This window comes from Schistosoma haematobium, chromosome 1 (assembly GCF_000699445.3).
Source record: "Schistosoma haematobium chromosome 1, whole genome shotgun sequence".
Classification (NCBI taxonomy): Eukaryota; Metazoa; Platyhelminthes; class Trematoda; order Strigeidida; family Schistosomatidae; genus Schistosoma; species Schistosoma haematobium.
The window spans coordinates 36,778,763-36,797,262 of NC_067196.1; the positions used below are offsets into that span (position 1 = coordinate 36,778,763).

An 18,500-nucleotide genomic window follows, 5' to 3' on the forward strand; every position below is an offset into this window, starting at 1 on the left:
AATTTTCATATTATAGTACTTCTGGCTAATGCAATGTCCAGCTGCTAACGACTTTGCTTGTGAAGCCATTATATGAGAACCAAACAGAATAAAATAGATACATGCTATTAGACTCAATACTTTCTTCCTGTCCTTTCCAAAAATTGTGAGGAGGCAAGTTTAATAAAACAATGAAGCTTACATGAATACTTTAGAAGAAAGATCCTGTGAATAATGAATACACGGTCTAAGCGAGGAAGATATGTGATTACTCTGACTAAATCCTGTACATTTGTTCAGTTGTGTTTAAATGTATCACCGTGATCCAAAGTTTCGGTCCCGCTAGTCTTTTGACCGACGTCTTTTACTACTGGAGATGTTTGACGTGACGGTAAAAACGCTTGATGGAAGAGACTCTATATTCCATATAGAAAATGAGGTATGTACTTCTTTTTTTCCCGACTCGTTTCCAGGCCATGAATATCGAAAATTTCAAAAAAGAAATAGAACAGAAGTTGGTTAGTCGTTTTTCGAAATTCTACCCATTTTATAGAACATTGCAGCTGATCAACAACGCCTTATTTTCCAAGGGAGAGTTCTCAACAATGAACAAACTTTGTTGGAATGCGGCAAGTTTTTGATTACATTTTATTCATTTGATAGTTTTGTTGCAACAAGATCGTTTTACCGGTACGAAAATATCCTTCATTTTAATTCGGTTGGACACATTTAGCTAATCTAGTTGCGACTCGTAATTTAGGAGACACTAAGTGAATACTATCAGAGATGTATAACTTAATATTTTGTAGTCCATCTGAATAGAAGTTTATCTTTGTGAATTAGCACACGTACTAATAAAACACCAGTTTTCAGAACTTCAAACAAGCTTAGTGTTCTTCACTCGTTAAGTCAAAACTATCTGATTCTTGTTTTGTGCTAATAGATGCGGTACGAACATCATAGCCACACTGTACTTATACGTCGGACTTTCAGTTTAATTTTTACGTTATTCTGATATATTCGTAGCTTTGTTATACCCGATCTTACTGATAGTATAATCCTAGTTTAAGTGCATTATGGGATTACATCTAAGCTAGTGAACATCACCGAACTGTCTAACCCATCCAATCCTAATCCCAACTGGTATGATAACTTGTGGGTCATTATCACTAAACAGCAATGTGACAGGATTTCAGACCAACTCTTAGGCAAGGACAATGAGTGGTAAACCTATGATTTATAGGCGAACCAATCAGATTTAGGATAACAGGTCTTGGATTTCAGCGAGAAATCCACTCACCCATTTGTCCAAACAGCGCCTTGTCATTTTAGATGTTATCAGTTCGTGCTGACAGGTAGACGCACTCATGTTCACTTTAGCGTCTCTCAAAGGTCGTCTTTAAATTGTAGTCTCACCCGATGAGTTCATATACGCATCCATATCTTTATCTCCCCAACTATTGCTACTGAAGCCTTATACAAAACTTTCTTTTGGACGCCTAGCGAAGCATTCGAGTACATTGATATAGTCATTTATTTGGGAAGTGTAGTTAGCTATATTTGGCGTCTGACAATATTGGAACAAATTTATTGAACGCACTGGGTCATCCATAACGTAGGTGAGATTTCTAAAGGTAGCAAGTCTGCTTAGCTTTAATTCATGGTTGTAAACCGTGATCTTTGACAGTGATAAGGTTAGATGTAGGGAATTAGGTGGGTATAGTGAGTCAGTTGGTAAAGCTGGAGACCTTTGTTCACTAAGGTGACCTAAACATATGTTAAATATCCTAGTCACCTATTGTGACACTGAGCGCTGACTGAAGTATTAAATAGAGAAAAAACAGGGTAATCAAACTAAAACTTGACGTTAATTCGCAAAGTGATTGTTGGCTTCATTCATCATGAATGGTGTAAAATAGCTGGGTAAGGTTCGCATGATAATTGTGGTTAGTGGTTGCCTGGAAATAAAAGAGGTCTTTAGTAAAAATAAGAATCAATGACCACTTCATGGTTTATGGTTGACAACAGTGTAACTCATGTTCTTCAGAAGCCCGGAAAGTAGACTGTCAGGAGTGGTCTTGACAAACTATGAGCATGTCTGCAGATCCCAAACGACAGCTGCACAGTCCCAGTTGGGTACTAGCTCTTTGTGGGCAGTTCTTGTTGTTTTAAGATTGACATTTAAAATCCCTTTCTGTTTTGATAAGGCAGCACCACTAAGGATAATCATTACATAAAAGGGATGTCTCACGGTCAAGTAAAGTTGACCTAATGTCTCTTTCAGATCTTACTGTCGTCCGGCTGTTTATGATGACATTGTTTCATCGGGACTCAGTCTACTGCGCCCTCGGTGTATTTAATTGTAGACTGCAAAACCTCATCATTTTCACGGGCTATTACTCCGTCAAAACCACACTGATTTCCTTATGGGACACGTTTCGTACGTTTTATGGAGTGGTTCACGTAACCGGTGTTTAAAATTCTAGGAAAATATGGATATCTCTTAATTCAGTTTTCTTTATATTCAGGTATTCAAGGTAAAGTGGTACATCTTGTTGTCAGGCCCCCTCCAACTACCAGAGAACAATCATCTTCTGGAACTGCAACAACTGACTCAACGGCTAACATGGGTGGTTCTGGTCTAGGCGGATTTACGTTTGGAGGTATAAGCATGCAGCAAGCTATACAAGACATTACCTCTGGGATACTGAGTGGTGTTAGCGAGCTGAGCAGAGCAACTAAGTATGCGTTTATCTGAGGACCTACTGTTTTGTAATCATCATCTTTTAAATCAGTGTATCATTTAGCTCAATATTTATATATTGTGCCTTGATAGCATTCAAGTCAAGAACTTTGCATGTCTTTGAGCCATTAACTGTCAAAACCCTTAGGGAGGAATTATACAGATTGGTGTATCGGGTCTTATTTAGTAGTCCTCTGATAAGTAAACATATGCAACTGCTTTCATTTAATATTCTAGTTCCATAAACCAACGATCTATAATCCAGTTATCCATTAAATATTTATAGAAAAGTCTTTTGTAATATTATTTATTTAGATCGGTTAGTGTCTGTTTTCTGTCGTGACATCGTGGAAGCTTTACAGAGTTTATTTATCCTTTCCAATTATTAATAGCTTTCGATACGTTGATGAGATATGATGCACGATAGCCCAATAGGTGAAATGTGTACGTATGAAACACTCACTGTAGAGCGTGCAACTCAATCATTACTTGTCCTTGCGCGTTTATTAATGAGTTATTTAGATGCTATTGTTACTATCAATACCCTATAGGGCGAAGCTATGATTTATGTATGACCTTTGAGCAACGTTAAACTGATTTTAAGAGTGTCTGCCTACTTATTAGGGCAAAATGGGTTATAAAGCAGTTTAAAGAATAAGGATTATGATTCAGAGTTGGTAGTTAGGGTTAGGAATTAGATTTATGGTTTTTATCACGAACTGACATCAGCTAAAATGCCACGACGCTATTTTGCCGAATAGATGAGTGAATTTCTCGCCAAAATCCAAGACTTGTTATCCTAAATCTGATTGATTCATCCATAAATTATAGTCTCGCCCACAAAGCTGAACTTAACTAATATTTCTTGTTAGAATTGAAAAACATTTTATAAGCCTTTGTTATTCACAAGGATTCTATAAAGCTATGTATAGGTCATCCAATTAATCGCTTATGCATACAAACTTATTCACAATAGTCGGGATCTCTTGGACTAAATGAGATAAGTTACCGGTTTCCCGCTCTCATATTTTATAAGTGTGAAGAGCTTGGTTCACTCGTTGTTTGGTCTGGATTTCTTTGATAATACACTACCTGTTGAAACTTATACCTGTGATCATAAATTTGCACTGTCTTGAATTTTCACTTCTTGACCTCTAAGTTTCTAATCCTAGTATGATACCAGCTTTTCTTAGTCAAATGTGTAATTTTTTGTGTTTGTACAATATTTTATGATTTGATATCAAAGATTTGTTCATCATTTCAGTTCACTTGATTCGCTTTTTTAGCCTCTCCCTCTCTCGTGATGGTGATCTTTCTGGCGATTCCCTTCATGATCATTCTTTAATAACCTTACGAAAAAATGCTTTCAACAAATTGCATCGCCAAGCCACTCGCCTTACTCAGAAAATATCCCAAATGTCTTACAAAGACTCTCATGATAACAAGGTAAAACCATCAGAAACTGATCCGTCTCCTTCCACATCTCATTCCACAAACCAACGTGACATTCAGAAGGTTGATATTATTAACACTTGTGATAATGTAAATGAAAGTAAGTCTGAGATTAGTTTTACTAATTCCGGATGTTCGATTTAAGCATTCTTGAAATCGTGTGTGTGGTTGCTGATATATCTTGTTCTACGTTTAGATAAAGGAGGGGATAATGTATTAGAATGCTTAGGACGCCAAATTAAATGTTACTGTTCATTCATTTAAAGTCCTCACTAATCATTACTATGAAATAAAGTTCACCATAAATAACCCGCGATATATGTTTTTTTAGATATCATGGTGTTTACAACGACTGACAAATAAGTAATTTTAAGTACTTTATGGGGTTATAAAGCAAAATTACTCTTGTCCAACTTAATGGCCTATATATATACTGAAAAAGGCTGTAGAGTTGGTAGTTTCTCTGTTACATAATCGTCTTATATTAAGTATCTGGCACATTCTGTAATATCCAAGTATATTTTTAAGTGCTACTAAAAAGTATCAGTTTTTAATTGTTCATTATATTGTAGTCCAAATTTCATGTGTCTACAATAGCCAAACATATCACTTAGTCACCTGCAGAGAATAATTACTTAAATATAAGGCAGTACAACAGGCTCCATACCTTTATTATGTGTAAACTGACTAGAATATCTTTGTATGCATAGAGGTCAGTAAATCCAGCAGATATTGGAAATTAAATATTATAGTGAGTGGTTATGATTTGTCAGTGATAAATGTTCATTGAAGTTATTTTTCTCGAAGTGGTCTGTCTTATCTCATGAGTTTAAAATTTTAGTTTCCAATCGATATGTATGTGTTTTTTGTATTGAAGTGTTTTAGATATTAATGCACGCTTCCAATCTTCGGAACCATAAATAGAATGATTCTGTGTGGTTGATTAATAACCCCTCATTTAGCGAAATAACTGACATGTCTTCCAATGATCTTACGCATGGCCTGCAAAATATTTTTACACAAAGTCGGTTAAATATTAGGGAACCGAAGAATTCTGTGGAAATTTTAGTCGGCATGGTTTGAATAAACTCAAAATACCAGTAATTCCTAGATTCTCCACCAACACTTGTGTCATTGTTTTCAGCGACTATACGGCTGAGATTTTCATCCATCACTGTATCATGAATCCATAGCTTGAGCAATACTCATATTTCGGTTCACTAGTGAGGGTTTTTTAATAATGTGATGGGTTTCATCCTTCGGTGTATTAACTAAAATAAAAATTTCCCACTCACCCAATGTGATTGACATTTCACCAGTAAGTTATAGTCACTGTTATCGTAGTTCGACTGTCGAAGTATTACCATCGACTATCATAATAGGTGGTGTACAAACGTAGGTGTTTCCTGAAATGATTCTTACTTGAGTTTATTTCGTAGATTTGTGAGAGTATCGGGAAGAAGATTTTCTTCACACGGCCTCCAAACTATTCGCCACAAGAATATTATAAAACTGACACACCTGTGCGCTAAGCTGATTGTTCTCAACTTCAATACGATCAACGAGACTATTTTCATTTTCTTCCCTATCCACTAACTAGAGTGAAAAGTCCAGGTTTGTTCAGAAGCTTCCATAATAAAAACCACATGATCAATTTACATCCAAGTGTATTCATTTATGCATTGATTATTCTATCATCATTAATTACAGAAGTTCATCAAACTGAGCAGTTGTCATAAAACAATCCCAGTGAATTAATCAACACAAGGAATAATGCATTGGAAATAAATTAACTTACTGAATACTGCATAATCGATAGAAATGGAAACACATGAAAAGCGAATAGACAAAATTCACTGTGTGTTAAAAGTTTGCCATGTGAAAATCACCTTAAACCAATTATTCGAATTTTAAGATTGATCTTCATATGCTGTATTTAGGAATTTCACTTTCCCAGAAAAAACGTCTGCATTTGCCTAATTTTCTCTTAGTTTTTTCAAATAAGACATTCTAAACAGTTGTCTTTATATCTGATCAAGGAATTCCAAATAAATCAGTATATATATACATATATATATATATATATATATATATATATATATATATATATATACCAGCGCAGTTATGCCGGTTTTGATTATTGTTTTTCAATTCGGATGTTATTTTGTGTAATAATACCCATTATTTGGGTACTTTAGTGAATCGCTCTTCTTATTTAGCGTCCAAACGAGAATCATCACCCATGTTAGTGGATACGGATGAATATGATAAAATTTCCCCAGATGAAATCGAAAATCTTAATAATGATGAGCAACCAAAAGCTGAGGAAGAAAATAACACAGAAACTGTAGATAATTCAATAAATTCCACACCAGAACCTTCTTTGGCTTTGTTAGCAGATATGCTTAGCAGATATCGTCAACTATGGCACTCAATAGAACCCCAGTTAGACCAGTGGGGAGAAATGTTGCATAATGAAAGTAAGATCGTTGGGACAACATCTGAAGTCTGCTCCACTATTGAAGACTCTTCCACATTAGAAGTTGGTCACACATCACAAGATATCGAAACTAAAAGGAGAACATCTCAAGTGTCGAACTGGCATCCACGTGTAAGTTGAGTGACTAAGATTTTGTTGTACTAAAATTTGTCTGCGTAGTCCTTTTGGAGTTCTAGGAGTTATATTCTACTACCACTTTAACAGGGTTCCTGTTTCCTAAAATAAATATGAAGGACGTGATGCGTGGTTCTTTCATTGAGTTCGTAAAAAGTGAAGTATTTTATTTATTAATTGCTGCTGACTGAATTGCTTTTGATAATGCTTGTATTCCAATACTAACTTTTTCGTGCTGTGAATATAGTGCCGTCGTGTGTGCTACTGATATAAGTAGTATGCATCATCAATCGAAACTGAAATACCTAGCGACAGAAGGTTAAGTAAATCGAAGAAAAGAAAACGAGAGCAGAGAATGATTGGTGTGGAAACGAAAGAGCAATGAGATCTAAAACAATTGATTGATATTTTGCAAATGAACAATTTTACTATATGGTTCCCAGATTTTACCAAGACATTTTGTAATTTTGTGTTCGATTACATTTAGTTGTCTCTGCTTGTGTTCTCGTCCACTACATTGTAATAATGTGATTGTATTTAGACTTTTAGCGTCTACTATATTTGCCGACAAGAAAACAACTTTATGATTGTATTTCTTATTTATTTTACTTATTTATCCGAACACCTAAATATTGCTGCAAGAGGGCACCAAATATATATGCGTCACACAAAACAATGAGAATAGGAGCGTAAAAGAAAAATAAGAACAATAACGACCAGATTAGGATATACAGAGTGGAAATAAAAGAGTAAATAAATGACTTAAAAAATAATATTAATAACAATAACAGGAATAATAATGTTAATCGTTGATTGTTAATCGATGCAAGACAAGTATTTTTCATAGATATCAATATTTCATCATATTTGTGTGTGGGCTGTGATACTGCCCGGGTGCTCAGACCGAAACAGGTGGTTTTCTTACGAGGCCACACCCCGATCCTTTGACCTAAAGGTTTGACCCACAAGGCAGTGGAGCAACGTAAGGAGATGCAGTCAGATGCTAGCCGGTGACCAACAATTGGTTCATATGCTATTTGTTCCCTCAGGATACTGGAGCCCATGTGCACCATTGGTTTGGGATCCGGTTAAAGCGCCGGACATTCGCCCTTCGTCCTCTCATTTTCGTGAACAACACCCCCGCCACGAGAAGGCAGTGAGCAAGACTTCCATGGCAGAGGCTATATACACGTGGCCGTGTGAGAGTATTTCAAGAGGGAGGGCGGGCTCACCCCACTCTTGGCCATACCAGGCCATTTTGGGGCAATTGTATTTATAGACTTTTTTGATTTGTACTAATTTTTCAAGTAGGCTAGGGTTATTTGATTGTTCATTTTTCTTAACTATACTTTGGGCTGCATACAATCTGATCCATGTTTTATTTCTTCTATAGCTGTTTTCTCAAGTGAGCCGTTTACTACACTTAAACGCCCATATGCTTCATTTGATATCTGATTTCAATGTAATTACTATGACAGAACGGGAGACACAACAGGTCAATAGTACCGTTTCTGTTTCTCAGACTAGTGACTCGGAATCTAAAACATCAACAAGTGATGAATCTCAAAGACAGGATCCTGACGCAAATACTTTAATTGACCTCACAAGTGATCCTGTGAAAGAACCAAAGCCAGTTCCTCAAGTCAAACGATGTACTCAACGGGTTTTAAGTGTTTCGGATACTGAGAGACGTCGGATACGTGCGCGGATTAGCGTTGAACCACCTGATCTTACGATCGTGGCAACTGGAGATGGACAAGAACCACGGATTATTAGATCCGAACATCCTGTTTCTAATGTTGGCTCCACAACTTCACGGTAATTATTACAATAGTTTTATGATTTCGTTTGATAATTACTTTCATGGTACTATCATTTGGATATTCAGAAATCAGAGTATGTTATGTATTTGGTCTAAAAGATCGATTACCCAGTGAACTAAATGTGTTTCGAGAGTTTTATGTTCATTGTCAATTAATATAATCTCAAATATAAAACTGCTAATTTAACGCTATCCATACGCATTTATTCTTTCTTGAAATGAGCACAGATCGAATTAATTAATAGTATCAGACCATCGATTTTGTTATCGATATAGTTATAACAATCATCTTTCGAAGTTGTATTCTGGTTCATTAAAATTACGTCTTATTTTTATCAATCTATACTTTTCCGTTTTAGTATACGAAGTCGATCGGCGTCTAATGGAAACCGCGCTAGTAACCTTCAAACGGAAAATGGTAAATCTTTTTAAGTAATTCTCAGTTTCACTATTATTAATTAGTTTCCTTCTGATTTTTAAATTTTATTTCGTTACGCTTTTTATTACAGATTTATACCATCATTTAATAATGAAAGTCATTTCGTTTTTTGTAGCTCCTGCTGTAACAAGTTCATTCGGTACACCTAACCCTGCGATGACTACAACGACAACCTCTTTGGGAAACGGACGCACTGCTATTATCCATCGTTTTGACATTCCAATAATATCTGTAAACACATTTAGTCTCCCAGCTGCTCCATTTTTAGCATCACTTTCATCTCCAGTAACTTCAACAAGTGCTCCTACTAGTGTTGTGTCAATACCATCTACTACGCGCACTATAACTACTTCCAGTGATTCACTACCAACTACTCATACCAACGTAACTATGGTTCCTCGCCCATCGCTCCCTCCACTCACGGTAATAGACTCAGTTGACCCTTTTTTGGCATGCAATTCTCGTCACTTTTCACGTGAAGTTAGTCATAGAGTTTCTACGTCATACAATTTGCCAGAACCACCACCACTTACACCAATTAATGATGTCATCACCCCACATGGTGCTAATATTAGTCGTCTAGGTCGTTCACAAGCAAGTGTAGATCCTGCCAGTTTAAACAACCAAACAAGATCAGGTTTACCGTCGCAAGTTTCTTTTTCGTTTGCAGAATGTGCACCAGTAAGCCGATTATTATTGGTATTTATGTATAATTTACGTTTTATTTGGCAAAAGCAATTATTTTTTCAAAAGCGAATGACTGAAAATCAGTAGACTGTTATCGTAAGTTTTCTTACCGGGTTTTAAATAACTTTCCTTCAGACCAAGAAACACGTTTGAATTATGTCTCTATTGAGTGTGGCACCAAAAAAATTAAAGAAAGCACCATTTCAGCGTATCAGAACGAATGTTTCGTACATGCTATATATATATATATATATATATATATATATATATATATATATATATATATATATATATATATATATATATATATATTAATTTGGTTATTTATTCTCTGAAGAAGTGACACACTAAGCCACGAAACGTCAGAAAATCTAATTTTTCTACTTATTGGGATGCTACAAATATACTATTTATTTATAACAATCTACAAAATGCTCAATTTATTCGAAATTATCAAATCAAATAATATATTTGTAATATGTCACTTATGTTTATCGATCATGGTTTCTTATAGTTAAACTTAACTAATCCTGGTACAAACTAACTAAACGCTTTGTTTCAATTTTGTATGATCCTTTTTTCCACGTCTTCACTGGCGTAATATCCGCTTTTGTAATTTTATAGCCTAGTGCTCCTGGTAATCCACCTACAGTAAACACTGGATCTGCAGGTACTAGACCTCCTGGATCATTTTCCTTTGGTTCAGGAATCAGTCTGCCGCAACACCTTTTATCTCTTGTATCCGCCGCCACCAATGCCGCAATTTCTGCTGTGAGTACCGATAATTTCACTCCCGGTCACTCACCATTCAATCTGCATGTTTCATCGTCACCCATGCAATTCTCAATGAATCCATCCCATCCTGTGACAAATTTAGCAGGAAGTGCAACTTCAACAGCAACTACAACTAGTGGATCAACAACGCATAATACTCCAAGTAAGATTAATCTGTAAACTGTAGTAGTTCAGTTTCATGTGTTGAATGGATATTTTTTGGATGCATTCCAATAAATCCGGATTGTTCAACATTTTGGACAGAAAATTCTTTATCATAGGTTTTTTGAGTTTAGAAATAAATAAATCAATGAATCAAAGTTCATTAAAAAATCATTTCACCAAGTATTATAATTACTAATGTGAAGATTTTTACACCTTACGATCATTAATAATAACATAGAACAACACAATTAATTAAATGATTGTTATCAACTGATTGTAAGGTGAATATCCGAATTTAGTTTGATTCTGTTAATTTCCGATGTTATAGATAACTTAACTTTCACAAGTTTCATGATATTTTCTTCGATGCACATTGAAACCCTTCATAAAGTTGTATAGGATTTCTTCAAAACCCGTTATAATGACTTAGTTACATTCATTTATTTACTTTGAATTTTCAGTTTAGTATAACTTCACATTTTTCGATATTCAATCTTATTTGTTTTTGTTGAACTACATTTATCATTTTAGTTTCCTGTTATAGTTAAAATTATTGTACCTCCGCTTCATATCGTGTTAATTTACCCTCACACTTTACTGATGTGATGTATAGAAACCCGAACTGATACACACTTGTCTTTGGTTTTGTATTGTCTGTGACCAACTAAGTAATTGTTCTTGTTACAGTCATAAGATGTTGTCTTCTCTCTCTTATCACATGGTAGATAGTGGATCCCAATTTCAATCGTTTATTGAGATAGGTAAGTTGGTTAGCCGCTGTATTAGGATGTTAATCATACTTCAAAAAGCGAAGAAATCAATATACTCTAAATTTGAGTTTACTAAGTATTAACACATTAATGATACCAGCTTGTCATTTCGCACCGTTGTTACTTTCTAAGCCGATTGTCTTTATTTTTGCATTTATGATCCTCGGGAATTTATTTCATTAATTGTATTCTCTCAATCTCTGTCGTATCATTTAGGAGTTTTTCCTCAAACTAAGCCATCTTGGGTATCTAATGAAATCGATCAATCACAGCTTAGAGGTGTATTTCAAATCTTCAGTGTACTCATAGATGGATTGATTAAAACAGTATGGTCCAGGATTTCCCAGTCATCATCGAATTTATTGGCTGCCTGCGAATGTGAGTTGATCATTGATAAGTCTTGCTAATTTGAACGCTTTATTCGGTTCCTAAGCTATTCTGGTAACCCGCAAGCTAGAACTGCACAGCGACCTGAACACGAGAGAAAAGGCGCAAATTAAGTGAAAAGCACTTTACTCCGAAGGTTCATTTTTGTACAAAAAAACACGGGTATTTATAGATGATCAGCATTTTTCAAATCAACATTTGTATTTTGGCCAGTCCGCGAAGAGACATATTATGCTACTGACCAATAGTAGCATGCCACGTTAATATTCTAGAAAGCTCCCTCATGCTCTGATTGGCTGAAACTCTTCGGCTCCTTTAGGGCATCTGGAGGCTCCGTTGTAGTTCTCGGAAGCCGATTCAACAATGATATTATTGGTTGTACGTTTGGGTACTTTCTGTAAAGCGATTTTTGACAAAACTCCAAATACTTTTTCCGTTAAGTAGTTTTTCTCAATATTCTCACTGTTATTTCATGTATTCTTCAGATGTAAATGATCAAAATTATTCCGTGAATAGCGCATCACGTGGTCGAAGTGTATCCGTTGGGTTATTAAGTGATATTATTACCGCTATTCATAATGAAGTCAATGAGCATCCTGATACTCAAAGCTGCGGCCACATCACTTCATCCTCTTTGGATGGTTTACGCGAACATCTGCAACATCACCTTTTCTGGGCTGAGTCAGTTTTGGGGAACAATCAAACAGAACTTGTTAATTGTTTAGTTAGTGTTATTTTTAGAGATCGATTGTCAGATGCTTCTCATAGTGAATACGCAACATGGTTAAGAAATTTTGGTGAAAATCTCCCTGAACACTTGGTTGATACAACAGCATCATTTGCCAAATTATGTAGGGTAAGGTATTCATAAATTTTGGTATTGTTTATTTACATATTCGTTTTTTCTTGTTTAAGAGTAAAATCCCAGCTGGTTATAAAAGCTACCTATAAGTTCTTATTCTTTAATTTGAATGAATTCTTATTTATATTCCCACTTGATTTTCAATGTGGCGACGTGAACCGACTCAGATGTTTGTTGTTTATGACTGACTAGATCTCATTTGCTTAGTCCAGATCAATGTGTTAACACTTTAGTGACTTTTAGGGCAAGCACAGATACTGTTTTTTTCAGATGCATGCAACTGAATTACTTGCTAATTGTCACAATGAAGTGTTTCATCCATAATTATAAGGAAGTGAGAATTCATTTGACATTATCAGTGTTGGCAACTAACTTTAGCAATATTAACATGGTCTTACTTTGGATTTTAATGTTGTAGAAATTGTTATATTGGTTGATTTAATTAGTTAGTTGTCACAATGGTCTAAACGTGTGTAGCCTTTTTTGGAACCTTAATATAATTACCTACAGATTTAATAGTTTACACTTCTAAAGTCATTTTATAACTGATGTATCTATCAATTATTTCGTATCCTTTAATTAAATACTATAGTTTGTAAATTTTCATTTACATTTTAATTCTTTAAGTATATTGTTTCTTCGCAATTGGATTTGTGGAGAGCCAGTCCAACGAATACCGGATTCGGTAATACCCTACTGATGACTCTGAAGATTGCTTGTACAGATCTTCTGTGCTTAACAGACATCCTTACAAATCATCTTGCTTCTTCTTTGGGTATTGAACTACACACTGAATCAAGTTCTGAAAGTTCTCAAGGAATTCGAAACCAAATGTTTGGCATCACTACAGGCTTTGATATGTTGTTGGATCATTTAAATTCATTTTTGCAAGCGAATGAGGGTAAGTGTATAGGCTGTTTTACACTAACTGATAACTGAGCTGATTATTCACCAGTCCTTTCAACTGTTCATAAGTTATTCTAGGCGTCACTAAGTGTTGTTAAACAACTGTACATCGCTACCACTGAAATATACCGTAATCCTTTGGAAATTTGGTCTGTATCAGCTGGAAAATGTTTTTCAAATTGGTGGCTATTTTGCACTTTTTTAAAACCGCATCGACAGTTAAATCAAACTCTACAAAGCCATGTTCTGAATAGTTGGTTCTCAAGGACATCCCAAGATTTATAAATACCCATGTTTTTTCTCATGTACTATCGTCGGCTGAAACCCAGGATCTTTGATTTTTTGTACCCAGTAGTTTAAGGACTTGATTGGGTTGCTCGAAGTATAGCACAATTTAGGTCGGATATTTTCGCCGTGTATTCACTCATTCCTTTAATATTCGACGTGAGTAACGAGTCAGGTCATGGTAGTGGCAACGGTTGTTTAAAATCTAGAAATAATTGACTTGCCTGAGCCAATTATAAGTTTTTGCAGAAACGCCATTTCGAAGGACATTTTTTGATAGAGGTAAACGACAAACAAAGTATTTTATCATGACATGACCTGTCGGACACCTGCAAAAAGTTGGTATTTCCCCAAAAATCTTTAGTGATGTAAAGAGTATGATATTTTATTAAGTACTTGTATTGACTCATGAATTCAGCTATTAAAATTACTATAATTTCCACAAATTCCTATTCTGATTTCATTAAATTGTCGTTCATTCTTTTCTCAATTTATAATTTCTATAGATGATGAAAACTTTGACTTTGCTCAAGACTTTATAACAGGTTTTGAGAATTGTATTAAATCGTACTGTGATATGGATGAAACCACATTACGTGCCAAGGTGACACACCAAAAGTCCTCATATATAGAGTTCAGGAAATCCAAAATCCCTTCACCTATGATGGTTGATCCGGTTAGTCTCTCTTTTTCATTTCACACATAATATTAGATGATCATGCGAACATATGAAAGCGGTGGTCTGGTAAATTTATAAGCTGGGTTGAATGTGTAAATATGATGAAACGTGAATTATTTATATTACATACAAATCAATTTTCCCTTACAGGAGTGTTCATTATTTTCTTTTAGTCAAATGGTGAAATCCAACGAAATGTATTTGATGAAGATTTGCATGGTGATGATTTACCGTTTGTAGACGCATACTCTGATTTGCCTTCGGATGAAATGAACCGTCCTATGTCAGCTGTTTCAAAAAGTAATAGTGATGTGCCTACGGGTCAGCTTAAATTACAATCAAAAATATCCTCCTTACCTGATTGGACTCCGAAACCAGGAGAATTGCCTGACAGTAGGATAAATGGACTTGACCCTAATCCGAATGCTACTCTGCCTATAAATAATGACCTATCAGTTCCAAATGAAACAGAAGGTTGGCACGCTGTTTTACCTCCTGCCTGGATTCATGTAGTCACCAGCGATATATCTGCTATGTCACATAACCTTCCAACTACTGATGATCCTAATCAATTCGGGCGATTCAGTGATGGATATATAGCAGGCATGCCTGCGAAAAGACGAAAGGTAATAAACTTTGTTTATTTTTCCCTAATGTATATATATATATATATATATATATATATATATATATATATATATAACACTGTGTCCCATAAACTATACGGCAACGATATATACAGACTCGTCCTCAAGAAATCGCTTACATCCAACGGCGATACTGTTATTTAAGCAGCGTTTAATCTTTTGTAAGTACATCGGTTAAAGAAGGCCAAATATTTTGAAATGCGAACTAATGAAGCCTCATATTTTCATTACGATGTAGGGTTAAACATTTTTTACTAAAAACACATCATTTGCAACCTCAACTTGGAAATCTGAAGGGAACAGAAAGATCAAGACACTAGGTCGTAAACTAGAAGCAGACATCAAAAGAATAAATAGCAACTAGAAAGGATCATTCAGGACCGAGTTCAATAGAGAATCCTGATCGGCGGCCTTATGCTCCACCGCGAGGGGTAATAGAAGGAAGTTAAATTTGAAAACGTTTTGTGTAGGCTCGAAAGATGCCATGAAATCTCTACTCGAGTGCACCAAAGTACGAATCACTCAAACTGGGAAATCTCAGTTACACGGCAGAGTCAATAAACAATTCCTCCATAGTTTCAGAAATAGAAGTTACGACTGTTGTATAAAATAAATAAGTAATTTGATTAGGTCGCTTTCTAACTTGCATTTCCTGAAACGAGAAAGAATTCCATTGAGATGTATTCTCTTCTCTATTTTTGCATGATGCCTACTTCTACGTTCTGGTTGGCACATTTTGGGGATTCTTATTCTGAGATATGTCTAGTCTCTTTCTTGATGGCTGTTAGAGGTTGGAGAAGTTAATTTATGCCAAAATTTGTTTCACGATGACTTTGTTCGCATTATACATCCCAGTGTCTAATCACTTCATGTTCGTTATGTTTTATACTGTTCAAATAGGTTATGCAAGAACACTCAGCATCTTTGTTTCAATCACCTGATCAATTATTCATAGAATGCTTATCCGATGCTGTTGCAAGTGATCACGTTAATAAAGAGAAGACGAACGAATATTCGAATAGTGATGTAGAAGATAAATATAGGTCGAGACTCAGAAGACTACCTGCCGCAGACATTGAACTCGTAAACTCTTTGAGAGAAGTTGTCTCAGATCGACTAGCAGTACGTTTGACGAATGACCCAGACTTTGATACAGCACAGTTCCCACTGTCTACTCAGAAATTTTTAAAACGAGAACCAAAAGCACGAATGTAACCTAATTTAGCTGTGTGAAAGGATGAGTTCCTAGCTTGTTTGACCTAAAATATTTTAGTGGCATATAGCAGTGGTTGTTATAAGAAATGGATTTCATACTATTCAAAGCAGGATACCAAATTTCATTGTGTATTGTCAGTTTCAAAAGTATGTATGTTTACTTTTAGAGTGTCAACAACTAACAGTATGATGTCACGTATTATTTCTTTTTTATGAACTTATCGCAGTTTATGGTTCTGAACGTTACGAACCCGTGAATGATATTAACAGCCATAAACTTAAATAAAAACACAAGTTTGTCACAAATATTTCTTTTTGAAATTCCCTATTTAAAAAATGTGATAAAATCATCTTCATAGATAGGGAAAAAAACTATGAATGATTTAACAACTTTACTGATGACCTAGCATTACGTCTATAAACAACAGGGTTTTCAACCTTCTGTGGGCGATGATTTTGAATAGTTTCTTCTACTGGTTTCTCAGTTTTCGATACGCGACTCGATCGAAACAACCAAGGTACAATATAAAAGTGCCAGAAAGTCCATGATACTAAACCGATTAAAACCAACGACCAGAAGATGGATATGTGTCTGGGGAATGGTTTAGTAATTATGTCCCAACCAAACTTCATTACTATCAAGAATTCAGTTATAATAATGCTTGAAATCATCCATGCTTGTCTCCCAAATCGTTTGCATTTACTAGGAACGGGGAAAAGTACTGAGAATCAGTAATTTATAGAGTTCAAACAGTTTTCATATACATGCACATTGGCACTTAATTTAAAAAAGTACAATGACAATAAGGTAGATGTTCTCCATTTGTTTTTACAAAATAGTAGATTCATTGTCTGTTTGGAAGTTATACGAATGTAAAAGGTTAATGAAGAATACGTCTATTCGCAAGCTTTAGTAAATCCCACTTGTTTTATTTGATCATCAGAAGATTTAAGAGCTTTTCTCTTCCTGCAACAGTGTGAAGTTTAGTTGAATTGGTTTGTGGAGACTTGCTTAATTCGTGTGTAGTATACATCATAGTTGGGTACAGTTGAGTTAGCAGGAGGCACTGGACAATTGAGTTGTCTGCGAGCCCGGTGATATTACATTCACGATACAGCACCTAGTGTTATTGCTAGTGATAACTGTTTTATTTCCAGCATGTATATCTTCCATCAGTCACAATTTTCCAGCGGAACTCAAGGTGTAGATTTCAAATAGATTCACTAGTGAAGACACGGTCATAGTTTTTTCAAGACTGGTCTCATTTTTAGTTGTTGTTATTCGTGAAAAATTAACCGCAGATATCACTAAAACTAAGAGGCACTAAATTATTATTTTGCCCTCCTAGTATGGAACTCTGCAACAGTGATGATAAACAACCAAACTGACATTGATTATCACCTAGAATTTTATATTCAAGTACTGCAGATAAGCGATTTTTTGATGGGAAACGTTCTGTGGTTGTAAAACCTCATCAAATAATGGTTACATGGAGTCTAACGAATCTTCATTTACATTCTTTAAGGAGCCAAGTTAATTGGTTGAGATGCTCCTAAAATTCGATACAATTATAACTCGAAATCGCTCCTTATACGTCCTTATTAATCTTACCTAGTCCTTATGGCTTGATTATGAGAAAGTGCATATTTTGAAAGTCTGTAAACATGTGTTGATCTTTTCAAAAATAGTAACATAAAAATTCTATTATTTTACTCTACTGAATTCACTTACGGATCATCGAGGTATTCAAAATATTCACGAATAGCAGTGGCTCCCATCAAGGTCAGAAAGATTAGACGTCCAAGACACAAAAAGTGAGGAGGTGGTACCCAAAGTACGAATTTCAAGTAAAAAGTATTCAATTCTGCTGTAAGTATCTAAAAATTGTGGAAAAACTTATAAGGCATAGGTCTACCGTGACGAAATCTCAGCACGGATACAGAAGGCTCGACTAGCTTTTGCCAACTTGCGTCATTTATGGCGTAGGCGAGATATCCGTCTATAAACCAAAGGACGGGTTTACTGCACAGCAGTTCGTTCCGTCCTACTTTATGGCAGTGAAACATGGCCGGT

General features: G+C 35.4%; 1 protein-coding gene across 1 annotated transcript; it reads left to right on the forward strand.

The window, feature by feature from the left end:
- Nucleotides 1–306: 306 nt before the first annotated feature.
- On the forward strand, nt 307–16,732 carry MS3_00010116 (uncharacterized protein). The gene is made up of 16 exons (XM_051218457.1): nt 307–418; nt 453–497; nt 533–608; nt 2,508–2,721; nt 4,009–4,274; nt 6,394–6,785; nt 8,182–8,606; nt 8,970–9,028; nt 9,165–9,730; nt 10,361–10,673; nt 11,662–11,823; nt 12,318–12,688; nt 13,322–13,595; nt 14,392–14,561; nt 14,738–15,190; nt 16,112–16,732. The coding sequence occupies exons 1-16, from the start codon at nt 356–358 to the stop codon at nt 16,424–16,426; spliced, it is 4,164 nt and encodes a 1,387-aa protein (XP_051073913.1). The 5' UTR covers nt 307–355; the 3' UTR covers nt 16,427–16,732.
- Nucleotides 16,733–18,500: the final 1,768 nt, after the last annotated feature.